At 32.6% G+C, this 27,100-nt stretch overlaps 4 protein-coding genes across 9 annotated transcripts in view; 2 read left to right on the top strand and 2 right to left on the bottom strand.

Moving 5' to 3' along the window:
- 5-HT2A (5-hydroxytryptamine (serotonin) receptor 2A) overlaps window positions 1–17,545 on the top strand; it is a 50,588-nt gene extending 33,043 nt beyond the window's left edge. Inside the window, exons 3-7 of one of the 2 annotated variants that reach the window (XM_015979723.2) lie at window positions 2,460–2,684; window positions 2,736–3,003; window positions 3,208–3,411; window positions 14,609–14,905; window positions 17,254–17,545. In XM_015979723.2, the coding sequence (XP_015835209.1) occupies window positions 2,460–2,684; window positions 2,736–3,003; window positions 3,208–3,411; window positions 14,609–14,905; window positions 17,254–17,455 (1,196 nt within the window). In that variant the 3' untranslated portion in view covers window positions 17,456–17,545. Of the gene's footprint in view, window positions 1–2,459; window positions 2,685–2,735; window positions 3,004–3,207; window positions 3,412–14,581; window positions 14,910–17,253 lie in introns of those variants that run through there. The other variant, NM_001293578.1, reaches the window with a different exon arrangement.
- LOC135266325 (uncharacterized) lies at window positions 7,337–8,799 on the bottom strand. 3 transcript variants are annotated; one of them, XR_010334291.1, is made up of 3 exons: window positions 8,244–8,799; window positions 8,107–8,191; window positions 7,337–8,052 (listed from the first exon to the last, which is right to left on the bottom strand). XR_010334291.1 is itself a non-coding variant. In XM_064356819.1 (3 exons), exons 1-3 carry the CDS (start codon window positions 8,506–8,508, stop codon window positions 7,396–7,398), a joined length of 1,014 nt encoding a protein of 337 aa, XP_064212889.1. In that variant the 5' UTR covers window positions 8,509–8,799; the 3' UTR covers window positions 7,337–7,395. The 3 variants fall into 3 exon arrangements, 2 of the variants coding, with proteins under 2 accessions (XP_064212889.1, XP_064212888.1); XM_064356819.1 differs by having other exon boundaries at window positions 8,107–8,198; XM_064356818.1 differs by having other exon boundaries at window positions 8,107–8,799.
- LOC107397897 (uncharacterized) lies at window positions 8,799–10,277 on the top strand. 3 transcript variants are annotated; one of them, XR_010334290.1, is made up of 3 exons: window positions 8,799–9,370; window positions 9,423–9,507; window positions 9,562–10,277. XR_010334290.1 is itself a non-coding variant. In XM_015979804.2 (3 exons), exons 1-3 carry the CDS (start codon window positions 9,106–9,108, stop codon window positions 10,216–10,218), a joined length of 1,014 nt encoding a protein of 337 aa, XP_015835290.1. In that variant the 5' UTR covers window positions 8,799–9,105; the 3' UTR covers window positions 10,219–10,277. The 3 variants fall into 3 exon arrangements, 2 of the variants coding, with proteins under 2 accessions (XP_015835290.1, XP_015835289.1); XM_015979804.2 differs by having other exon boundaries at window positions 9,416–9,507; XM_015979803.2 differs by having other exon boundaries at window positions 8,799–9,507.
- An 8,095-nt stretch (window positions 17,546–25,640) lies between the features above and the next one.
- Window positions 25,641–27,100, bottom strand: part of Rpn2 (Regulatory particle non-ATPase 2) — a 54,768-nt gene continuing 53,308 nt past the window's right edge. The window contains exons 11-12 of the mRNA XM_961326.4: window positions 25,854–26,325; window positions 25,641–25,803 (exon numbers count right to left, since the gene is read on the bottom strand). Of these exons, the coding sequence (XP_966419.1) occupies window positions 25,733–25,803; window positions 25,854–26,325 (543 nt within the window). The 3' untranslated portion in view covers window positions 25,641–25,732. The remainder of the gene's footprint in view (window positions 25,804–25,853; window positions 26,326–27,100) is intronic.

Below are 27,100 nucleotides of genomic sequence, written 5' to 3'. Positions count from 1 at the left end.
TTCAGTTTTCTGTACTTTATTTGAATTGAAAAGGGTTTGAGGTTGATCAAGTTCTAATTTTTTCTTCAGCCTTAGTTTAAAAATAAAATTGTCACTTTCTCTATTTTTAAATTTTTTCTTAAAGCTCGATGCTTTCATCTACTTTCATTAAGTAAGCACTTTTACTTCAAAAACTGTCAAACACTAGACCTAACTTTCTTTACTAAAATTCCTACGACTGAATTGGCTATGGTGCCAACGATAAACTATTTAATATGTCTATTAAAACATCCCTCAAATAATATTTACTGAACTAAGGGTCCGTTTATAGAAAGCTCCATTAAATTTTAATTCCATGTTAACAGTTATCAACGCGAATAAGCCAATCAAATTGGTTCAATTTATTCACGTGATCTGTTAATCACGCATTTAATTGTGAATTTTAAAACAAGTAAATCTAGAGAAAAAAATACTTATGAGGTGGCACATTTTTCAAATGACTAGATGTTAATTTTTTTCAATTTTTGTAGATAACTGTCCAAACAGTCCACATTTTATGTAAAAAACATTTATTTTGAAAAATGTTTTTAATTAGCTTTTTACAAATCATCCTGAATTATTTTAAAATTTAAGTTGTGTGCTTGAAACAATAAGTTTATGTAATGTAGGCTCCACCATATTTTGTCTAATATCTCCAAAAACACGAAGCGTAGAACAAAATTGAATCCAGCTTTGGAATCCTCGCATAGTTTTATGTCAAATAGGTAAACTTTTATTAGAAATTTTTGGTTATAGTGATCTTGATTCATCGATTTATATATTTTTTATTTATTTTTGGTACATTTTGTCTAATATCATCAAAACTACAAATCGTAGAACAAAAATGAAGACAAATTTGGATTTTCCGGATAAATACGTACGTCAAATAGGCGTACTGTTTATATAAATTTTTGGTTATTGTGATCTTGATGGTTTTTCTTTATTAGCAGGTACGTATATAAAAATTTTGACTAAGTTGTTTTAAACGGATTGTGTGCGCAATTTTGACTCGATTGCCAAAGAATTTTGTTCAGAAATAGATAGTTAAAACTAGTAAAAGGGCTACAAGTCGTTTTAGATCAATTTATATTTTTAGTTTTTTATTTATTATTGGTGTGGATTTGAAAATGAGATCGACCACATATTTTATTTATTATCTCCAAAACTACGACTCGTAGAACAAAAATTAGGCCAGATTTGGAATCCTCAGAGAATTTTACGTTAAATAGGCGCACTCCTAATATACATTTTCATTTATTGTGATCTTGATGTTATTTTTTATTAGTAGGTAACGTAAGTAAAAATCTTGACCAAGTTGTTTCAAACGGATAATGTGAGCAATTTTGACTCGATTGCCAAAGGATTTTGTTTAGAAATAGACAATTAAAACTAGTAAAAGGACTACAAGTCGTACTAATAGGAACAGACAAAATACACTTTTCGCACAAAAATTTTAATGAAAAAGAACGCTTATACTGAAAAAACTTCTTCAAAAGTCAATTCAAACAACTTATTTTTTCCTTAAAAACATTAGATGTTGTGAAGATGGGCAGTTTTCAGTTTTCTGTACTTTATTTGAATTGAAAAGGGTTTGAGGTTGAGCAAGTTCTAATTTTTTCTTCAGCCTTAGTTTAAAAATAAAATTGTCACTTTCTCTATTTTTTAAATTTTTTCTTAAAGCTCGATGCTTTCATCTACTTTCATTAAGTAAGCACTTTTACTTCAAAAACTGTCAAACACTAGACCTAACTTTCTTTACTAAAATTCCTACGACTGAATTGGCTATGGTGCCAACGATAAAACTATTTAATATGTCTATTAAAACATCCCTCAAATAATATTTACTGCACTCTGTTATTAATTTCAAGATAATGAAATGTTAAGAATTATAAAAAAAACTAAGAGTCCGTTTATAGAAAGCTCCATTAAATTTTAATTCCATGTTAACAGTTAACAACGCGAATAGGCCAATCAAATTGTTTCAGTTTGGTCACGTGATCTGTTAATCACGCATTTAATTGCGAATTAATCAATGACGCTTCCATTAACCGGCTCTAAACCATTAGTTTTTTTTTTAAATTCGTGTCCATTAACATTTATTCAGTTCAAAATGCGCAACAAGGACAATAAATGTTGTGCAAAAGTTTATTGTTTTCTTGTAGTTATACAAGGTGTTCGCCAATTTCTGTCAGATTTTAGAAGGGGTTACTTCTTGACAAAATATTTATCACACAAAATACCAAACCAAATTTTTTAATAACAATTGTTGTCAAAGAGAACCGGACTTTAGTTTTTTGTCGGATAAATGGATGAAAAATAATTATTAATTTCGTTCACAATGTTTACTGAATATAATTTTGTAAACCTAAACATTGGCCTAAATAGTGCGACCTTAAAGTCCGCTCTATTCTAGTAGTTACTTGTTGGCTCCTCTGTTCCAGGTAAGTGGCCCTTTGGCGTCGCCTGGTGTACCGTATATGTCACGTGCGACGTCCTCGCCTGTTCCGCGTCCATCATGCACATGTGCTTCATCAGCCTGGGTCGTTATCTCGGCATAAGAAACCCTCTCAAGACGCGCCACAGCACCACCACTCGGACGGTGGTAATGAGGATATGTCTCGCCTGGCTGCTGTCGATGCTAGTCTCGAGCTCGATCACAGTCCTAGGTAAATAATTATAAAAAAACGATTATTTTCCCGATCAACTGGCGCTTCCAGGCATAATCGACGCCCGCAACATAATGCCCGCCCCCGACTCGTGCGTGATCAACAACCGGGCGTTCTGGGTGTTCGGCTCGCTGGTCACTTTCTACGTCCCGATGGTGATCATGGTCGTATCGTACGCCCTCACCGTCCAACTCCTCCGCAAGAAGGCGCGCTTCGCCGCCGACCACCCGGAAAACGAGCAATTCCGGCGACTCGGGGGCCGCTTCGGGCCGAAGGACCGCACTCCGGCCATGTGGAGGACTGCCGGTTCCGGGGAGAGGTGGGCTCCTACTTTCCTCCAGGTTGATTTAACAAGTTCCAGAAACACGCTTTCACCATCTGTCCTTTTATCGCGGCGACGATAAATCTGCGCGTCATATAAATCCAGATAAAAGGACGCGATACGAGAGACGCTTTCCTTTTACTTTTTTTTCACTCTTCTTCGTTCGAAATTCCGACGAATTAAACGATTCTCGTTCGCTAGGTCCGGGAATAACATCAGGATTAGTTCGTCGCATCAACAGCTCGCCTATGCCAACGGCGGGAGTGGCACTGGGGCCGCTCCGGGCGCCCGGAAAGACCAAAGCACACAAACGCCGGAAAATATCGCCAGAGAGACGAGGAATTGCAAGTTGAGGTCGCTGAAGCTGCAGCTCAATAATGTGCCGTCGAATTTGTCCAATTTCAGGTGGGTGGAGCGTTTTTCTCTTCAAAAACTCAAAATTCGAGTTTTTTGATCATTTGACCCAGTTTTGAAATTTTCAGCGTATTGTAGTTAGTAGTTACTGTGAAAAGTGTATTTTTTAGTTTAATGTGTTTTCTTTTTACGTATTTTAAAAGATCTATGGTTGAAAATTACGCACAATTTTTTTTATTTCAAATAAATTACGAAAAACAAAACAAGTCTTCAAATTTTTACGTTATTTTAGCCAGTACTAGATGCTTTACCTATTTTTGGAACGGTGTCTTTTATTTCAAGAGACTGCTTTGAAACAACCGATATAAATAACAGGAATAAATAAATTCAGTCTGAATCAAAATTCGAAAGCAATGCACAAAATTTATATCTGTGTCTAAAGTCATTTTCAAAAAAAAATCTTCTAACAGATCGATTAAATGTTTGCAAAAGCTACCTTTTGACGCCATAGTATTATTTATAATATTATTGGTTTTTGAGTAATGTAATCGTTTTTATGAAACAACAGACATTTGTGTTTACTGTTTTTGAAAGTACAGTCCCCTATCTTTCTTGTAAGTATGAAAAATAAAGTAATATAATCTAAAAAACAATAAAGTCAAAAATAGAATAATAGAATCAAATTAAAAAGTGATAATAATACAAACAACGGAAAGTTATTCATGAATTCTAGTAAGAAATTACGAACAGTTACTTGTAAGTATGAAAAATAAAGTAATATAATTTAAAAAACAAAAAAATCAAATACAAAATAATAGAATCAAATTAAAAAATGGTAATAATACAAACAACGAAAAGTTGTTTATGAATTCTAGTAAGAAATTACGAGCAGTTAGTGCCAACTTTTCTTTACGTGTATAATAGGTTTTCTCTTAAGAGTAGTGCATTAAAATTAATTTTTTTACTAATTGAATAAAAAATCACCAATAAGATAAAAACACTAAATGAACATTTTATTATATCGAGTTGAATTAAAAAAAATACTGTACCGTAATAACTTAATAACCATTTGTTAGAGATAGGCAAAAGTATGGAACCAAGCGTTTTGTGTCTAAACTGTGTACAGTCGAACAAAATGAAAATGAACTTTCAATAAACCAGTTTCTACTGTGGATGCCGACCTTTTTAACCGCAAGTAGGCAAGATCGTAAATAATAGAATTGCAAATTAGATGTAGTTCCAAGACAAATTCCTTTAGGTGTCAGTTTACAGAAAGCAAAACTAAAATTTAATTCAGATTTAAATTAATTCAAATTTATTTATTTTGCTTTGACAAAATTAAGTTCAATAAAAATGTAATGTTTTTAATGAAACATTTACCAACCATGGAAAGAATTTTTTTGTGTTTAACTTTATTCGTCAATAAAAAATTATAAAAGCGTTATTAATTGTATTCGCAATGAAATGCGTGATTTAATAAATTTAATATTTGCGTTGTTTACTTTAAATAAAGCAAATAACTTTAATTGAGCTTTCTATAAACCAGCTCATTGTTAAAAAATTATAATTTTTAGATAATAGTTTGGCAAATCAAATCTAAGAAATCGTTTGAATTGTTTAATAACAATTATGTAATCATAAGCGTAAATAAGTCGAGACTATTTAATAACAATTAGTGTGAATAATTGCGTTTTAAATATGTATTTTAAATATGTTATAATTTTTATAAATCATTTAAAATGTTATTATTTTACATAAAATCATGTTTAAAATAAAGAAAGCCTATTTCGTTCAGAAATTATGTTACTTAGTGTAAATTTTACAATTTTCAGATAAACTTCGGATAAGTTATTCTTAGTATAATTACTATAGTTATAATTGTTACAAGAATGTATTTTTCAAAATATATCCCCAGGATAAAGTTATCCGACGATTGTAAAATCCACCCTTAATGTAATCTTGGAAAACTGTTTATCTAAAAGAAATATTATATGAATAATAATAATTTGTCAATTTTATCTTATAAGTGTATAATTTCCTATAAGAAATAGTTTTTGTTAAATCGTTTACTATTTAAAAAACAAACCATTTTCATTTAATTTAAAAGAACCGTGTTGCAATTATCAAAAAATATATTTTTAATTGAATACAATAATTTTCCCATCCATAGCAGGAGATGGTTTATTGAGGCCTCATTTTCACTTAGTTCGACTGGACTTTACAAAAAACTAATTAGTGCATAATGAAGTATACTCAAGAAAAACCGGATATAACGGAGTATAACAAAAAAAAAATCTTCGTAATTAAATCAGAAAGCAACTTTAATAATTTATTAAAAAAATACGGGTTTAAAAAAACTATATACCTACTATTGAATTAGAAGCCATTAATGAGCGTTATCTTACAAGTTAAAAAATATCAAAGCATATTCCAAAAAATTACAATTTTAAATGATTGCTTGTTATTTTTTGCAAAAAAAATCAAAAAAGAAACACCTAACAACTCTGAATTGATTTTTGATTGTATCAGCGTTTGTTTAGCGCTTAAATTCTCACCACAAAAAAAATGGGCCACAAAGTACGACCGTTCTCTGAGTTATCGAAAATTCGATCTATTATTTCAAGGTGGCACCCGGAAAATGTTTTTCCAAATGAAAATATCTTATCGCGGTGTCAACAGATAAAAGTGCCGAACTGCTTGTAATGAGTGTAACGCTGCAGCGATCAAAAGAATCGAAAAATCATAAATAAGCGTAAAATCCATTTGTGCCTTTTACTTTCTCTAACTCCAGCCGGAAGCTCACCTGCAAAAACTATTTGGGAGAGGTATTAACGGCCTAAATCCGGCTTATCGCGCCGCCAACTTGGTCCTGTTAGGGCAACTTGCAATCCTTACATAATCCTTGCTTCAAAATCATAGTTTTTCTCACAATTATTATTACGACTTTTCGGAATTTTAATCGACGAAAGTGAAACGTGTCAGACAAGCAAACACAAAAAACACTTTCATCGCGCTTTTAGTCGCGGTGTTATAATCCCGGCTTTTATATTCACTTGGCCGGGATTGTCTCCCATTTTAAAAACGGAAACAAGTTCGTCGAAAAATTGGCGTCCGAATAAGTTTATCGATAATTCGATCTGTGGTATCGTCTCCGAAGACAATCACGGTACGTCGACCGCGAAATCGGCGACTGGATGCTCTGGGGGCTCCAATTACGCAAATTGCAAGGATGCATTCCATCCAGTTCCGTCGGAGGAGGGCATGCGGTCCTTAATGAACGTCTCGGATGCGGATCCACAGATTACAGCCACAGAGAACGCTATTAACGACCGTTTGACGACAGGATTCGGATGCATTAACGGCGCTATTTAACGAAAGTTTGCCGTCGTAATGGACATGATCGTGGCCCGTGACCCACTTTCAGTGTCAAGACCAAACATTATTTGGCACGGTTTTTTGTGTTTTTATCATTATCTATTAATTTTCATTGAATACAATAAACTCCTAGATAAGTAATTAGTCTTTTTTACGAAGGACTATAATTTATAACTATAAAATCACAGGACTTTCTGAATCAAAAAAAATAGTACGGCAGAGTAAAAATAAAGCGTTATACTGTCTCGGTACCCTATCGTTTTAAATTATTTCAAATCCAACCAATTCACTAATTACTTGGAAAGAAGGCAGAAATGTCTTAACTGACAGAAAAAAACATGAGAAAAATAGTAATTTTTCTACAGCCGTCAAAAAATCGTGACATTTATGCATGGTTACCTATGCGCGAAGTTTGACGTTTTTTCACTGTGAAAAAATATTATTTTTTCACGGTTTCACAGTGAAAAAATAATATTTTTTAACTGTGCAGGCAACTCGATTTTTCAGATCATTTTGTTCCAACTTATTTCTGTTACAATTTTAGTAACACGAAAAGACATCAACAGCAACCGAAATGAAGAGACGGATCGATAATGAGAGGTAGTTTTAAAGGTTTTATAATTATACAGAACAATATTACAAAACAATAATAATAGATATTTACTTTGACATATGAAAATTAAATGTGCATGACGAAAACGTGCCCCCGTTTATCCCCAGAGGCCTGAGTGAAGACGCTTGTAAATGAAAGTTATTTTCGCCATTAAAAGAAGCCGATGTAGAAGGTTGAGTGATTTTGTTTTCTTCTGTGGAGGAAGAAGGTTGAATTTTATTGGCAATTTCAATTTTATTATTCAAAGAGTCCTCGATGTAACTTTCTGCCACTGTGCTGCTTCTCCAGCCCCCATGACGTTTAATTGAAATTAGATCACCTCCAGCATTCGCCAAAAGAGTGGCAGAGCTTCTTCTGAAGCAGTGACCAGTATATTTTTTAGGTTCGTCTTTGTTAAGCCACTTTGCAATCAAACTTGGTATCTCTCCGATTTTGTTAATTCCAACATTTTGATTCACACATTTTCCGTTGGTATACTTTAAAAATAAACGGTCACTAGTCGCCCGTGGAGGCCGCAAAGCTCTATATTTTCTGACAATTTCTATATTTTCTAAATTTGAAACAGTAAATATTCGTTCGCAGTGGGTTTTTGTATCAGGCACCTTCACAATTAAGACAGACTGTTTATCTTCTATGTCAGTTAGCTTCATTTTAACTAATTCTTCACGTCGAAGGGCTCCCGATATACCCAAAATTAGCACAGTCTATAAATAAAACGAGTTGTTTTGATTTGTATTACACTAATATGATAAGTTTACCTTCATCAGTAAATATATCTTGTCATCTGCTTCATTAATAAACTTGCTAATGTCTTCTTTGTCTAAAATTTGCGACTTCTTGCTTCTGTAACCTACGCTTTTGCTTTTCAGGTAGGGCACTAACTTCGGAAACTTACGTGTATCGATATTCTCTTTAACGTTTAAGGTGGCTTTCAACATCGCATAAAGGGCCCAGAGTGTTGGTGGCTTTAAGGTGGTAGACTTTTCTTCCAAATACGCCAACAAAACATTTTCCGTTACTTGATCAATCTTTTTCATAGAACACCACTGCCGAAACTGAAGATACGTTTTTTCGTACTGCGGTCTTGATTTAGCAGGCAAAAGATTCGACACTGCCGCGCTTGCAATTGCATCTATTTCGTTTTCGCTGCTAAAATCCATCACACTTCTTCAACAAAAATACCTATTGTGACAAATTTTTCGCAACTATCACTTTTATTTATCATCGTAACCATGCAAGCAACTCGATTTATCAGACCATTTTGTTCCAACTAATTTCTGTTACTTTTTTCTTCATCTGGAGGCTGTAGAAAAAACGTTGTTTGTATTTCGTGGCGAAATTCATGTTTTAATGGCGCCTTCGAATGTCTTTTAGGTCTCGACCTGGCGGTCTCGACTAAAATAACATTCTCAGGCGCCATTAAAAAAACACTCATTTCGCGCACTTAATACAAAATAGTAATTTTTGTATTAAGTGCGCGAAATGAGTGTTTTTTTAATGGCGCCTGAGAATGTTATTTTAGTCGAGACCGCCAGGTCGAGACCTAAAAGACATTCGAAGGCGCCATTAAAACATGAATTTCGCCACGAAATACAAACAACGTTTTTTCTACAGCCTCCAGATGAAGAAAAAAGTAACAGAAATTAGTTGGAACAAAATGGTCTGATAAATCGAGTTGCTTGCATGGTTACGATGATAAATAAAAGTGATAGTTGCGAAAAATTTGTCACAATAGGTATTTTTGTTGAAGAAGTGTGATGGATTTTAGCAGCGAAAACGAAATAGATGCAATTGCAAGCGCGGCAGTGTCGAATCTTTTGCCTGCTAAATCAAGACCGCAGTACGAAAAAACGTATCTTCAGTTTCGGCAGTGGTGTTCTATGAAAAAGATTGATCAAGTAACGGAAAATGTTTTGTTGGCGTATTTGGAAGAAAAGTCTACCACCTTAAAGCCACCAACACTCTGGGCCCTTTATGCGATGTTGAAAGCCACCTTAAACGTTAAAGAGAATATCGATACACGTAAGTTTCCGAAGTTAGTGCCCTACCTGAAAAGCAAAAGCGTAGGTTACAGAAGCAAGAAGTCGCAAATTTTAGACAAAGAAGACATTAGCAAGTTTATTAATGAAGCAGATGACAAGATATATTTACTGATGAAGGTAAACTTATCATATTAGTGTAATACAAATCAAAACAACTCGTTTTATTTATAGACTGTGCTAATTTTGGGTATATCGGGAGCCCTTCGACGTGAAGAATTAGTTAAAATGAAGCTAACTGACATAGAAGATAAACAGTCTGTCTTAATTGTGAAGGTGCCTGATACAAAAACCCACTGCGAACGAATATTTACTGTTTCAAATTTAGAAAATATAGAAATTGTCAGAAAATATAGAGCTTTGCGGCCTCCACGGGCGACTAGTGACCGTTTATTTTTAAAGTATACCAACGGAAAATGTGTGAATCAAAATGTTGGAATTAACAAAATCGGAGAGATACCAAGTTTGATTGCAAAGTGGCTTAACAAAGACGAACCTAAAAAATATACTGGTCACTGCTTCAGAAGAAGCTCTGCCACTCTTTTGGCGAATGCTGGAGGTGATCTAATTTCAATTAAACGTCATGGGGGCTGGAGAAGCAGCACAGTGGCAGAAAGTTACATCGAGGACTCTTTGAATAATAAAATTGAAATTGCCAATAAAATTCAACCTTCTTCCTCCACAGAAGAAAACAAAATCACTCAACCTTCTACATCGGCTTCTTTTAATGGCGAAAATAACTTTCATTTACAAGCGTCTTCACTCAGGCCTCTGGGGATAAACGGGGGCACGTTTTCGTCATGCACATTTAATTTTCATATGTCAAAGTAAATATCTATTATTATTGTTTTGTAATATTGTTCTGTATAATTATAAAACCTTTAAAACTACCTCTCATTATCGATCCGTCTCTTCATTTCGGTTGCTGTTGATGTCTTTTCGTGTTACTAAAATTGTAACAGAAATAAGTTGGAACAAAATGATCTGAAAAATCGAGTTGCCTGCACAGTTAAAAAATATTATTTTTTCACTGTGAAACCGTGAAAAAATAATATTTTTTCACAGTGAAAAAACGTCAAACTTCGCGCATAGGTAACCATGCATAAATGTCACGATTTTTTGACGGCTGTAGAAAAAATTATTTAAAATTTGCGTTATTTCATCTTCAACATTATTCCTAGCGTTTTGATAAATATGCAACAACGCGGAAAGAATTTTCGCTTAGAATTATCAATTTATGTTCCACCTTATATTTTTGCGAATACAAATGTGCTGCGAATAATAATAATAATAATTTATTTCTATCAATTTATACAGATGTAGTAACAAAATTGATACGAAAAACGTCAGTATTATACACAGAAAGAACAATAACATAAAAATAATTTTAAGACAAGTCAAAAAACCTGTCTATTATAGAATTCATTTAAAGTATATGGTTCGAAATCCAAAATGTAGTCAAATATTTTCTTTTTAAATAAATTTAAATTGCAGAGATGCACAGGTAAACTATTGTATAGTTTTATTCCTGCATAATGAAATTTTTTTTCCGTCATCGTGAGTTTGTGTCTTGAATACTCTAAGTCTACTTTGCGAGTGTTGTACTTATGGTCGTTAGTGACATTAAATAGTAGATTCTGTTTAAAGAAAAATAAAAGTAATCTATATATGTATAAACCAGTTACTGTCAAAAAGTTATTGCTTTTAAAGATGTTACTACAAGTTTCATTATATTTTAAGTTAAACATAGTTCTCATGACTTGTTTTTGAACAACAAATACTTTTGATATCTTTCCACTTTGCCCCCAAAATATTATACCGTAGCTTAGTAATGATTGAAAATTTGCAAAGTATATTATTCTTAGTTGTTCAATGTTAATGTATTTTTTTAAAACACGTATTATAAAATGTATTGAGTTTAATTTTTTTAATAAATTATTTATATGATTAGTCCAGCTTAACTTATGGTCAATGCATATTCTCAGAAAATTAATTTTCTCTATTAATTCAATTTCTTTAGATGATATTACAATTTTATTCGGTTTCTCTGTATTCTTGTGATTACATATTGCAAAATGAATGCCGTAGGTTTTTTCAAAATTTAACACTAATTTATTTTCTTTAGTCCAGTTTATTACCTTATTCATGCATATCTTTGCTTCTTTCATTGTATCTGTCATATTTTCACCCCAAATTAATATGTTTGTGTCGTCAGCAAAGTTAACTGCACTATTGTTGTCTGAGGCTGTTAAAATGTTTATATAAATTACGAAAAATAAAGGCCCTAGTATACTACCTTGAGGTAGACCTCGTTTAATTAGAAGTTTATTTGATGTATATACAGTATTGTTTTTTGTTATTGTGACCTGCTGATACCTATTATTAAGATAAGATGTGATCAACTTTAACATAATTCGTCTTATGCCGTATTTCTTTAATTTTCTTATTAAGATGTTATGATCTAGGCAATCGAAGGCTTTGGAGAAATCTAAGAAAATTCCCAGAACCACCTTTTTTTCTTCTAATTTATCTAACAAAACATTAGTGAAGCTAAATATAGCTGAGTCAACAGATTTCCCTTTAATGTACCCGAGTTGGGATGAATTCAGTAGCTGAAATTTCATTAAAAAGTTAGTAATTCTGGAAGATATAACAGTTTCAATAATTTTAGAAAACGATGACAGCAGACTTATTGGCCTATAATTTGATATTAATGTTGGGTCACCTTTTTTGTATACGGCTGAAGATACAAAAAAATGTTGTAAAGAATTACATTTTCTGCAAAAAAGTTCGCGACACTATATTTCTGTCTTCAACAGTTTAGCTATAAATTAATTTTCCGATACTTGTCCACTGGTAAAATGAAGTAAATCCGCCGCTTGAGCGTCTTTGAACGTCTTTGGGGCTTAAATTGTTGAAGATATAGATATTATGGTCTTCCGGGCTTTTTTGTAGGAAACTTAATTTTTTACAACTTTCGTCCTAACATTTTCCTTGCATTTGTAACCGTACTCGCAGCGTTTTGAAAAATATTGGGAAAAGTGCAAACTGGTACTTCTTGTTGGATTTTCTTGGCGTGGCAAATAAATAAAACAAAGTTTAAAAACCCGACACACCAAACGTTTATTTTACGCGTTTCAACCACAAAGTGGGCATCTTCAGGTGAGAATATAACTAAACTAATTCTTACAATGTTTTGCCTTATATACTAATTTTGCCGACTTTCACTTTTCCTACCCCCGACTAATGAGTAGAGGGGAGAAAAAGGGATCTGAATTGCCAACCCTGTCTATTCTTAAAAATTTCAAGACTCTCAAAAGCGTCAAAAAATGTACAATTATTAACTACTCTGAGAATTTTTAAGTTAGTGCTATCAATTCTATAGTCTTTTTCAAAAATATGTTGGGCAACACTTGATTTTTTAAATCTGTTGAATTTTAAATGTGTTAAATGTTTTTTAAATCTAATGTTAATTGATCGATGTGCCCAATATATTTTTGTTCACAACCTTTACAATTAATTTCACAAACGTTTGGTGTGTCGAGTTTTTAAACTTTGTTTTATTTAATTGTAAACTGGTAAAAGCTTGAAATTTGTTTAAATGTAGTTTACGGTAAAAGTTTTGCATTGTGTTTATGTCGTACTATTGAGAAATTAATGGTCCTGAAAAATATCACAGCCGCCTATGATTCCTATTTAAAAGAATAAAACTTTATGTTATTACAGCTAAACGAATGGTTGAAAAAAATTGTTAATAACACTATTAGCTTTTCTATAAAAAAGTCTCAATAATGTTTTTGTTTCGAATGTGTATCTTTTAATATAAAAAAGATATGAATTTTTTATTATTCCGCTGAAATGTCAACTTTTGTTTATAACTCGAAAACAAAAGACGATAGCAGGATGCGGTTTTGACCAAAATTATTTTCTCGAAAAACGGACCCGAGAATGTGTCACTCGTTTTTCTGTAAACCTCTTAGTTTTGAAGATCCTCTATTCGAACATCCAAAATGCAGCACCCTGTACATACACCCTGTATGTGCGCAAGTCCTATCGGACTCGCTAGGGCTATGATTTTTTTTAACAATGTCTTTTGGGAGTTTTTAAGTACTAAAAATTATAAGTTATTCATAGTTTTGTGAAATCTATGATCTAACTATGTAACATTGTCAAGTTTCAAAGAATTAATATAGCTCGCAATGCACAATTTCGTAACTTGAAGACTGTTTTCTTAAAAAGAATTTTTTTATATCAGCTACTGCTATTAGGTTTTCTTAGGTTGTCTACAAAAAGGTGCCGAGTTGCAAAACTATTAGCTAAATAAATAGTGGCGGTCAGCTCGATTTGCGTGTGCGTCATCAATTTCATTTTTTGATTACCAACACAAAGCTATAAAAAATTATCAAAAACAATGCAAATTTAAACAGCTAAGGGTTATCTAAGGGTGGTATCCTTGAACATTAATTTACATGTGCACTTCGACAACACCGTCAAGTGTCACGAATTTGTCAAACTGACATTGACAGTAAATTATAGACGTCATCGCATGGTTGTCGAAAGTGTTATCGGTGTTAATCGCAAGTATTTTCTGTTCGTTTATTGTGTTTTGTGATTTGCGTTTCGTTAGGTTTTTGATTCTGCGTTTATTAGTTCTTGTTTTGTGAATCTGTATTTTTTGTAACAACTCATAATTTAAACACTTCGTAACCTCAAAAAATATTTGATAGTTTGTCACCGCTATGCCCCTGCTATGTAAACGTAGTGACAGAAATGTCAGATGACGCACACGCAAACGGAGCTGTGCGCTACCATAGTTAATTACAAAACAAGGCTTTTAGAATATTTGATCGAATATGAAAAATGTAAATTAAATAGGAACTGCCAAAGATTAAAACCAAATTTACGTACAGTTACGAGATGCCTTAAACAAACTTTTATAAAAAAAGTCAGCACTATATCTAAATTTTCTATATAATTGGACGATCTTCAAACGCCGCCGCTAGTGCGACAATGCACTTTTTGGTCCAACCTTTACTTATGACACTCACTTCGTTCGTACCATTTTGCGACCTCCCTCCTTCAATTTTTACATAACATTTATAATATTTACCTTGCAATTATTATTTCGACTTAAAGTTTGCTATGTTCACCTAGATTTTATTATTTTACGATTTAATACATGGAAGTGTACAAGTGTTACTAACAGAGCGTTTAATTTCAGGCTCTTGGCCGGTCGTGTCAAGCGCAAAACTATGGCAGCTAATAGTGTCGCCACCGAGCAGAAGGCCTCCAAAGTACTCGGTTTGGTCTTCTTCACGTTCGTCCTCTGTTGGGCACCTTTTTTCATCCTCAACATCCTTTTTGCCGCTTGTCCTGACTGCGACGTCCCGGAACACGTCGTCGTCGTGTGTCTCTGGCTGGGATACGTCAGCTCCACCATCAATCCCATCATTTATACTGTGTTTAATAAGACGTTTCGAGCGGCTTTCATCCGCCTTTTACTATGCAGATGTCACAGGTGAATGTTTATTTTTGCAGTCTGTGGTTTTATTGTATGGTGTACATTTATTGTTTTTCGAAATTAGTCCAACTTACACAGGTGTCTCGAAAGTATCGCATTTCCTTGAAGGAGCTTAATTTAGAAGTAGGTATTTTAAAAAAATGTTATTTATTGTTGAAGATAATTATAATTTATATTTTGAATGTTTAACTCCTCGCTTTGAACAATTTGAGATAAAAAAATAAAAAATATTTGGGGTTAAAAATCGTTAATAAAATCTTTACTTCGACAATTAGGTCTGGAGGGTAACATAGTATGTCCATCAATTTTACCTAAAGGTAATTCCCAGGTTATAGCGTTGCCATTTTTCTATTATTAAATTGCGCATATAGATGGCCAGAATTTTTTTAAAATGTTTTAACAAGTCACCACATCCCTATATGACGTACAGTTACGGTCATAAAAAATGATACCTTTCTTTAGAAACAAGATTTCGTGTTTTTACCTTGAAACATCAACGATGTTTTAATCGTGTGATTTAATAAATGTAATTAACTAACTCAAAATGATTAAAATTGTATTACGTAAATTAAACAAAAAAATATTTGATGTGTTACCTTTTTAAGTTAAGTAAGGTTTTTAAATTGTCTAATAATCGAAATATTTTTGAGATTTCTAGCGAAACAACATAATTAAGTATTTGTTTTTAGATGTTTTGTCGATTATAAAGGTCAATTAACTGAAGACAAATTATACTTTAATTGAGAACTAAACCAATTTAAATAGGTATCTGTAGTTATAATTTTTTTGCGTGTACAAAATAAATGTTAAATTATTCAGAAATTAAAATTTGGTTGCAATTAAATGTTGTGTAAACGTGTCTTACAGGGATTTTATTAGAATTTTTAGGTGATTTAATAGTAACACAAAACAAAGGCAATAAATAACACATTTTGAGGATTGTTTACTGAAAGCGAAATTAAAATCCAAATTAGAATTAAATTGAATTCGAATTAAATAACCATTTTATTATTTTGCATTGACAAACGTTAGTCTTTTTCTTTTGGTTTTCTTCTTTTATCAATTGTGATTCACAAATTGTTAAATGTCTTTCTAATTTTTTAAATGTCAAAATTATATGTTAATTGATATTTCTTTTTTCCCAAATCTCTCTGAATTCCGTTTATGTAAACAAAGGTGATATTTTTTTGTTAATCTAAGAAATAAATATATTTAGAACATTAACACAGAACATTATTAGATGCATTATTAGATACATAATACAGGGTGTATCAGAAATACGTGTCTTAATTTTAACAGGTAACAGAGCTCAACAAATAAAACATCTTTTCTATTTGTAATTTTTTAATAAAAAATTCGCAAATTTACTTTCAATTTGGAAAAATAAGAGAACCGAAACGGACAATTTAAACAATTTAAAACATGAAACACACAATGAAAATTGTTGTTATGAATACAAACTAATTATTAAACACTGACCGGCTCGTTTGCACAAAAGAAAGGAGGAAAACAGTGGAAATTATAAATAAGAATTTTGCAAAATGTTATACAGAAGTTGTTGTATTTGATGAGTTTTATTACGTGTTAAAATTAACATACGTATTTCTGATACACCCTGTATATCTTACCTAGATATGTAGTTTTTATTTTACAATTTCATTTCTTCAAAGATTCGAAATTTTCATATGTTAAACAAAATTGCGTCAATTTTCCGGACTTATTATTTTCGTTTGTTTTTCTATGGGGTTTAAGGACTGTAAGGAGGTAAAAATACTGCAAAGTGACCTTAAGCTTGAATAAGAGTCACTGTACTTCTTAATTTTTTCGTCATCCATAACGAAATGAGCTTCTCACATACCGTCAGTATTAGCTAAATGGTTAGTAAATTAATTGAGAGTTAAAATTTAATTGAGATTAAGACCTAAACCGGCCCTCAATTTTTTTGGTTAGCAGAAAAATTAAAATAATTGTTTTTATAAGTGGTAAAAAACATCAGTAACTGTAGTTTTCTTCGTCAGTTATCTTGGCTTACGCCCGGTATTTCAGTTTTCAGTTGACGGTTAAACCAAAAATATTCCGGTTACCAATTTATTTCCCGGTTTGGCGTACTTCAGTGCTTGACTTAACCGAGCTTAAAATCTTTATCGAAGGAAATATGTCAGGTTACCAATTTTTTCAGGGTTAGTCACACTCATGCGTTACTTTCAGGACAGATTTAAATTTAATAATTAAAAAAAATAATTTTACATAAGATATAACTTTTCGGGGGTTTAAATATATACTTAATAAAATTGTAAATGTAAATTATATTTTTGGACAGAGGTAGTAACTGTTTTGTTGTGTAGACTTTCCAGACCGGTGAGGTACAGATCGGTCAACGAAAACCGGGGGGCTGCCAGTCTGTGCACTCCTTCGGCCCTTCCATTGGCTATAAGTCTTCAAGGGACTCCTTTGCTAACTCCAGCTTCGACGGAATCTTCCTACGTCAGGACCCCGTCGACGAATTTCCGAGAAAGGGACGATTCATACGACGATCATGACTGTTGAACTTGTGTTTCACTGTTACCTGAATCTCTCTTCAAGTAGTCGAATTTAATGTAATTTCTCAACGGTCAAGAGATGACTTAATTAACCAAAGATGTGTTTCGATGTTGTTCCAATCCAGTAGAAAGAAAGGTACCAAATGACAATCTTTGATACTTGCGACACATTCCTCTACGAACGTTTTTTGCGAGGATCTGTCTCTTTCAAAGACAAATCTTGTGATGTTAGTTCGTAATAACAAATCGGCCAGTTGCAATCAGCAATAAATAGGTTATAAACCGAAACTAATTTTTGTAAAACAAACATTTCTCGATGTGAAAAATAAATGTGTGAAAAAAGTGTTTTTAATCGCATCGGTCCTCGAAACCTAGTTAACACCCTAATCGTGTTTAAAAGTCATCAGAAAGCCGTTACGTTACGGAATAATAATAAAAAACACGAGCCCTGCAGCAGCAGGGACGACTCCTCTGCGAAACTTAAAACTGGGGCAGCAGCTTCTGATCCGTGACATTCTCTCCCTGTTCCCGCTCCTCCCTCGTCTAATACAAAGCAATTACGCAGTAAATTAGGCGTTAACGGAGCCCGAAATCGAGTCGGCGGCCATTTCACTGCGTAAAAAGTCACTTTCTTTGGGTGAGGTTGCGTGTGAGATTACGACATGGATTTGCTCTCGCGGGCTCGAAAGGGTTCGACGACGGCTTTTAGCCGAGTACAAGACATCGGCCTGCATATATTAAAACGAACGGGATGAAAGTTTCGTTATGGTATACGACTTTCGAGGGACACACTCGGAATTCGGATCAGACACAAGCGGCGACAACTTCACAAATTCCAAAAACACACATGGAAAGGGAAAACTAACTTTTAACTACGCAAAATTCGGACAAAATTCTGGAAAGTCGCCAATTCCTCAAAAAATAGAAGACTCGATTAAATAGTGTAACGTTTTGAAGAAAAACTTGTAATTTCCGAAAACGCCCAATAATGAATTTAATACATTTCTAGATTTTTAAACGTTGCATCTGCACTTTTTTTTAATATTTGTCCTAAAATCACGTCGAAAAGCCGTTTAAATAAAAATCATAAAAACTACGTCACTAGGGTTTTCTTACAACGGTTTGGATATTCTACCGTGATTATTGAGAAAATCAAGTTTTGCAAAATAAACCTTTTGACGCCAAAAGTTAAGTCTTGATTAAAACAATATTGCTATTGTAGTATTGTACGTTACCAGCACTTCGGGAAAACATGATTTTAAAATAATTTTTTTAAGAGACAGCAGTTTTTACCAAAAATTACGTATTTTATTCATATAAAGTTACGTAAAGCAACACTAAAATTTTCAAAAATAATAGCAGAGGCGGGAGCAAAGTTAAAAAAACTTAAAATAGTATAAGACAAGTTTCATAAGAGCTTTCTTGAAGCACGAATTAAAAAACGAGTCTTATGAAACGAGTTTTTTTATACTATTTTTTTCATTTTGTTTTTTTGCCCTGTTTTGGCCGTTTTTAAACAAAAATTGCGATTTTAATCGATTTAAAGATTTTTGTGACGGTTGGTAATGCCTCAATTTTAAGAATAAAAAATGGATTTAAAATTTTTATTTTATCCAAATTCGGCCAAGAAACAGGATGATAATAAAGGTAATTTTGCAACAAGGCCCCTCATAAAATTTATTAAATTGGTAAAAATACGGTCCCGAATTTGCTTCCTGCCAACTTAAAAAATGTTTCGTCAAATAATGACTATTATGATTTTGCACATGATGACGTTGCGTGCTTTAATATGCGTATTAAAGCATCAAAATGGCGACAAATTACAAAAAGTATTATAAGTTCTTTTAATTTTTTAAGTTTTTTCTTTCTTCTGTAACTAGTTTATAGAGATTATCTTCATTGGTAAAGCAAAATGTATTTGTTGGATAAAAAGTCCTTGATAATTTCTGGAAAATTTGAAATAATATAAGTTCAAAATAAGACCGATATAGTAGTTATTTTTTTTTGTTTTTATTAGTGTTTGTTTTTGTCATGCTTCCTATTTTTATTGATCTTTACGGTGTTAAATGTTTATCCTGACATCTGCCAACACTTCATTCAATGTTTGTTCTGAATAATTTGCATATGGTTTGCATCTAAAGTTACGTTTGTAATTTTTAGGCATTGTTGTCCTTAACTATAACTGCATAACACAAAATCAAAAAGCAATGAGAAAATAAAAACTTGAAGAGTAATAATGATAAAATAATAATTATAATAACAATAATAATAACGGAATAAGAGATTAGGTTAAAATTGAAGAAATCCGGACTTACTTAACAATTTTATTTCAAGTCGACGTTTCGAGTATGAATTTACTTTTAATCATGACTGAATATATATATATAGTAGTAGTACACATAGTAGTGAATTCAATTTCACCCGTACATACAGGATACCTATCGCCGTAAAATTGAAAATCCATTAGCAATTAAATTGTAATGAATATGGAAACAAAAAAAGTAACGATAATAAGATTTATCATGTCTAATAATCCAAAAAAAATACAGTGCCGCTCAAAAAATTCCGAAAACTTCCAAAATTTCTATTGTGGTGCATAAAAAATTATGAAAATTCTATATTGTGTTTTACCAAGAAACAGCATCTTCGCAGTGAGAAAACAAAATGAAACACAAGAAGTTACCAAAACAAGAAGACCTTTAAGAAATTATTATTTAAAAGAAACGTAAAAATATACTAATTTAAGATTATTAACGAGTGTTACAACCAAAAGATCTTATTACGTCTATTACCCGTTATTGCTCTGGAAAGAGTACGTTCTTACATTTGTTGTTGTCTTAACTCACATGGAGTTGTGCAAATTTAAACCCTAATCTTTGATCAGCTACCGTTAATTTAGAATCTCCAGCTGGTCTTTTAGCAAACGGACCTGCTTCCTTGAGTCTCCTCTAGAGTATTGGAGGTGAAATTTTTACTTTAAGAACGTCTACTAATCGTCCAGCAAGAATAGTTGATGACAATCCACAATTTCACAAAACAGAAAAGCCCAGAAAAAGGTCATCTCGAGTAGTTGCTGAGCTCCCACGACCAAATCCGGCTTTTTTTTGAATCCCTATGTTTTACAAAACTGTGAGTGTACGTTTTGCACATTTCTTCGCGGTGTTATGGTGTTGTACAGTATATTCAACACTTAAAGCAACAATTTTTATAGAAATCTCTTGTAGCATCCTATGCAAATGAGTCAAACTGTTATCTGATAAGCAGTTTTAAGTAATAAAGCACAATTTAAACCAAAAACAACGTGATAATTGAAATTACGTACCTTATCCCAAAGTACAGGAAAACGGATTAACGCTGGTGTAGTCCCAAAAAGTATAATGAGTTTATGAAAATTTCTCATAAACCCCGTTAAGACACTAGCTAATTGATTGATTGAGTAAAATTTACTCAAAAAATAAATCAAAAACAATTACAGTGCCCGGATTTTTTTGAGTGGCAGTGTATATAGAAAATTTTCCCGAAAGGTTGATGAAAAAGTAATCTCAGAACTGGTGATAACTTCCAGTGAAATATTGTGAAAATAAAAGTTTAAAATAATTAGTAATACATACAGAGAGACAAAAAAGGAGAAACATGAGAAAGAAAAAGAAAAAGCTAAATAGGAACAAATGAATAATAATAAAACTATAAACACAATATTGCGATTGCTATTATAAATCTTAACATAATTAAAAATAAAAGATCTATAATATAAAGAGATGTACGAAACCTAGTAAACGAAAGTTGTGTTTCGTTATGAAGACTAATGGTAGCAGCATAGGAATTTTGTCGTTCATGAAACTCCTAAGTAAACTCCTAACGTACTACTTGGCAAATGGGTTTAGAATTCAGACAAAGACGAAATAAAAACATCGCTAGATAATATTGGTAAAGTTGTTCAATTCTTAACGATTTTAATTAAGAAATAAAGCTACTTAAAGACGTAGTCATTTTTTTGAGCCATAAATAAATATGCAACAATTATTTTGAATTTTATGCATCCTATACCTAGCTACTTATTTATTAATAGCGTCTAAATAAGGTTAATAGATTGTAAAGCAGTTATACCTATAAAAAGAATTACAAGGGTTTCAAAAATTTTTTTTCTTAACTTGAAATTTAGTATGTGATAATTAGAATAGGTACAATGTGTTCAAAAATGGTGGTCCATCAAGTTTACTATGAATTAAAATTTAGTGTGCCGCTTCTTTCAATTGAAATTTCTCTGTCAAATCTTTGAATTATATTTTTACTCACTTTTTTGCATTTTTCGGCAAAGTTGTTCCGAGAGTAGAGTTTGTCTTGATTTATATTTTATATTTCCGTAATATTTGTTTTTGTGTATTCTCTCGTTTTTAGATTCGAAGCCTTTTTACATTATTTTGACGGATCTGTCACATTGACGGCATTTATAATTTAAACAAAGTGGTACATTACGTTCAAATTTCATAAGTGATTTGATGAACAAACATTTTTTAACACGTTGTATAAGGCTTTCAAGAAGATAAAACCAGATAAAACATTTTTTAATGATGACAGATACATGTGTTTTAAATTGGAGATCATTTATTAACGGTAGCTCCTAGGGTTTTTGTTTTTTCAAAAACGTTTAATATAGTTATTTACTGTTATTAATATAAATACTTTTTATAGCCTTTAGGCGGATGAACATTTAGTTGTATTGATTTTTAAGGTAATATTGCTGCAATGTTTTTGTGTGTTGTGATCATATCAACAAAATCACAAAAGCCAGATTATGAAAATATCCAGAAATACATAGCTTTTAGTTTACAAAGTTCCAACAACTTACTGTTTTTTTTTAATTGTTTCATCGTAAAAAATTCTTTCATTAAACAAATAAAATGCAATATTTACTGGAAATTACTTTCACCATGTTATCAACAACAGTCTGCTGGGGGGCATGTAATAGTTACAGGACGATAACTAAAAATAAAAATTTTAGAGCGTTTTTTTGGAAAGTGGTGCATTTTGTTGCTAGGAACCCCACCGACGTGCACAAATAGTTATGTATTTCCTTCCGCATTCCGGATTTTTTACGGCCCAACTCCCCGGATTTATTCCATATCGCGGTCCGTATTAAAAACCCGAGTTCCGGGCAACTTTTTTTTACAGCCGGTTATAATCGTAAAGTAAGTCCCGTTTGACGAATGGAGGAGGTAAGTGCAGGTATACCCGAGCTTAGATTGTCCCGATTACCGCCATTTACCCCATCCTTGCGATTTTTTCGAATAAAAGTAAACGTAGAGCGCTGTTTGAAAATAATGACCGTCGTAAGAAGTCCCGCTTCGTCGTAAAATTCGGGCCTTTTAAAAGTTGATCGTTTGTTTCACTGCTCGCGTAAATTTTAAATTTGATACTTTTAAATTGACACTTTGCGAAGTTCTCGCACGGGAGAATGCTCCTCGTTATTCTTGGAAAAACTCGTCGCATCTTTTCTACTCGATACTGACCTACGTTTTCCATCGTTACGTTTCGACCTCAACAACTTTTTTCGGACAAACTCCCCTTAACAAGATCGCTTATCCCTTTTATGAGGACAGGAGAAGGCGTCAATTGGTCCGAAAACTCGACACAACATAAATCACGCGCCGCTTCAAGGTAAAACGTGTCTTCCTCCCCTCGCAAAGCCGCCAGACGATCAACAACAATCAAGTTATTCGGTCCGGGAGCATTATGGATGATAGGGAATAATAATAAACCTGCTACATATTCATGACACATGAGAATACACAAACTAAAGACGATGTGCCTAATCCCAACGCAAATAAACAACGAAACAACCAAATCCAACCCTTGCAGCTTTTTTACAGCAGGAAAATATACCAACATCAAAGAACTCAAAATGTTTGATACAAGAAAGAACGAAACGAGGTTTCCTTCCTGCAACGTTGCACAGAGAGGGTTAATTATGCCACAAAACATGCTAATATGCGACAAATCGACGTCTTGTTATATTAATTAAAGTCCACTTGACTTCAAAGCAAAATAATGTGCAAAAATTCCTGCTGAAAGAGACTGGCGGCAAAAGCATGCAAACTTGCGGTTAGCAAGGATCTAAACCAAACCCTGAGATTGTACAGCTGGAAGAAATCTGCATTATTCGGCAATATCCTGTGCTAGCAGGAATTTTTAGGTGCTGGCGCTAAAAAGAAGTGTCGGTACAGCAGGATTCGCAACCATCTAATTTTTCAGTAGATGCAGCTAGATATATATCTCGAAAACAGGTCATATGTTAAATAAAAAAAAGTAGACCAGAGGCAGATTAACTTGACAGGGAGCCCCTCGTGGTAAAAACTGTGGGGCCCTTAGATACAAATTCTCCATAAAAGAAGAAAATTACTTTTTAGAAGTATTTTATTAACTTAGTTTTAGATTATGTAAGTGTGAAGTTATGGCAACAAAAGTAAACGTATCCAGAAAAAATAAACTTAAATTCAAATACCTATAAATACCAATCTTTATAATGCTAGTAAGCACCCGTTGGATCCTTCAACGAATAATTTTTTTCGATGTAAACGTCTTCTTTCATTAAATATTTGTACAAAAAGCTAATTTTTGACTGCAGTCTGTCTCTTTTGGTAAGGAATAAATTCTGTCATAATCTCATAATTTAGACATAAGGCAGCGATGAAAAACCTGAAGGAATCGGTAATAACGCGTTCAAAAAGAAGAAGTTCATTCAAAATCCATGAGTCATCGGTTTCAACACAAATATATAATTATTTAACGAACTTTTCAGATGCAACAACAAATATAATCAAAATTTGTGACAACTGAGATGAGCTGCTGCCAAAGTTTTTAGTAAAATTTTGACTTAAAGCATTAAGGAAGCAGTTTAAAAAAAACAAGGTCTATTAATTTAAATTTTATTAAATTGAAATTAACCATTCTCATTAAAATTTGAATGAATCCAAAAACTCAAAGTGATTGGTTTTTTACTTTATTATAATGGCCGACCTTAAACGGACCAATCATATTCAAAAAAATAATTTTCAATGAATCATTGAAGAAGATGGAAAAACTAATAAAGTGATTGGCTTTCTCAGTAATTTTAATGGCCGACCGCAAAAGGCCCAATCAAAATGCTTACAAATCTTACAACAATCATTACGTGCCTTACGTTCATTCATAAAAGATGCGTCTGTCTTTGTTTTTGGTGCACCTCACATTTTCGGTTCTTCTTTGAATTCTTCCCCTTAGTTGGACGATCTTCCAGATAGAAAACACCAGAAGAGGAATAATGGGAGAAAATAAAAAAGAATTATTGAATTGAAGCTATTTTATTAACAAATTCTGGAAATGACCCATCAAAGCGCATGGGCGCGCTTTTTTTGATTTGACAATTGACATTTCTCAAGAATCCAAAATAAATTCAACAGAAAAGAGGAAAACTCGAAGGAAACTGTCCCCAGAATATTCAAAAGTGCAAAAGGGGGTCACGGGATAGGTAATTATTGTAGTTTTCAAAAAATCGCTGGTGTTTTTTGCAACAGGTGTTAGTGCCTGGGGCCTGCGACCCACCGGAAAATTATTATTTTGAAGCTGACTAAAACTTTGTAAGCCAAAAATCCGAAATTTAACAACAAACCGTATCTAATATTTACTTTAGGGCAAAACACGTGCCAAATCAATCATTATTTGGTTTTGATTTTGTGAGTATTTTTAACTACAATCATCATGCCATTAGAAACTTTGTGTGTATGTGATCCTAATACTTTTTTTAATTTTAAATTTTTGTTGTATAATTTGGCTAAACTTTGTCAGGTAAAAAGAGATAAGGATATGCAATTTGCTATACTCTTACGTGTATAGCTGGCTGCATGTAAAAACACCAATATGCTTTTTGCTAATCTCTTTAACTTACTTTCCAGTCTCCATGATAATTTGAAACGATTTTTAATAGTTTTAACAAACTTATTGAGAAAGACAGGCTTTCTGACACAATGGTTATCAATTTATTAAATATTATTAGAGGAATTTAATTCATAAAAAAATAGTCCTCCAAATACAACTCGTAATCAATTTTCTGCAGATCATTTTTCCGGTAATGCTACTTATGGAACAGCACTTTCGATGCCACCACAGAAATAATTGGCATAACATTAATTATTGATTAATTCGAATTACATACGAAAGTTTCATTTTTTATTTTATTTTTCTAAACATTAAGTTACAATAATTTTAATATTATATGAATAATAGAGACACAAGCACGCAACTAAACCTAATCTTCAAGCCATTCGAATGGTTCTGGTGGCTCTGGCTCCTTCTCATCGTCACCTTTCGGCCCAAAAGCTGAAACCAAAAATTAAAAAATCGAAAAAATTTATTTCGAACAAACGCACCAGCCACATTTTCGACCAACTCTTCTTCTCCTGGCTTCAAATTACGAACCATAACAATCCCGCCAATGGAAACATCCTTCAAAGGAACGTACTGACTATTATCATTAATTGTAACAACTTTGAGTTGTTGGCGCATAACTCGTGCCGGATTATTAAGAATTTCAAAATTGGGTTCGGGCTCTTTCTTCTTTTCCTCTTTTTCATCCTTTTTCTCGGTTTTCTTATCGTCGGTTTTCTTCTTGTCGTCTTCAGTTTTCTTCTCTTCTGACTTCTTCTCGTCTTTACTCTCTTCATCGACTTCCATTTTTTCATCGCGATGTTTCCTGTCGTGGTCTCGTCGACGCTGCCTTGCCGCAATACTCAAAACAGCAGTAGTGACTTTCTCTCGTTCTTCCCGCTTTTTCTCTTCCAGAGGTGCAGGATATGCGTACAAGCTCGGTTTCGCGTTAGATTTTAATTCCAGTTTGGGCATCTATTAAAAAATCAGTACAAATTATTAGCCGTTTCAAAACTATAAAAACGCCAACGTCGCATTTTCTCTCAAAATTAGCTGTTATAAATTATTCATGCACTTCAAAAAAATACACTTAATGTAATTATACTTTTAATAAGAGATTTAATAATTACTTTACATTTTTATCAATGTTATTTAAAAAAAATATTTGGTAAAATGCGACGATGGCGTTTTTTACTTTTTAAACAGCTAATATGTATAACTTTGACATATGACTAGCTAAGACACACTATGATGTCATTCATTTCTAGATGTTTGTTATTTTTGTTCAGTAAAAATAATAAATCCACAAAAATATTAAATACACAGTAGAAATAATAAATGAACAGTAAATAAATGCACACAAGAGAATGTATTAGGACTTACGTTAGGGTTGTAATAAGAAAAAATGTTCGTTTTCTAATTCTGCACCGCGTGGAGTTCCAAAATTTGAAAAGTTTGAAAATAAATTCTGAACACCCTGTAGTAATTCAGATCAATTAAATTTAATTAATAAGTCTGCTAGACTTTGTTCAGCATGTACCTAGTCATAATGTTATAAAAAGCACTGTTTGTTTTTTATTAATTTTTGAAACTAAAGGTGTCAACGTTTTTTTTATTTTTATATTTTTAACAGTTAGCTCTGAATCGATTAAAAAAATATAGACATGTAAGAAGCTAAAGGGGTATCCTAATGACCACAAAGAATAATAACATATTATTGAAAAAAAAAACAGAGAGTGTCTTAATTTTA

This window comes from Tribolium castaneum, chromosome 5, assembly GCF_031307605.1.
Source record: "Tribolium castaneum strain GA2 chromosome 5, icTriCast1.1, whole genome shotgun sequence".
Classification (NCBI taxonomy): domain Eukaryota; kingdom Metazoa; phylum Arthropoda; class Insecta; order Coleoptera; family Tenebrionidae; genus Tribolium; species Tribolium castaneum.
Note: the sequence above shows the minus strand (reverse complement) of the source record. Positions and strands in the feature narration are given on the sequence as shown.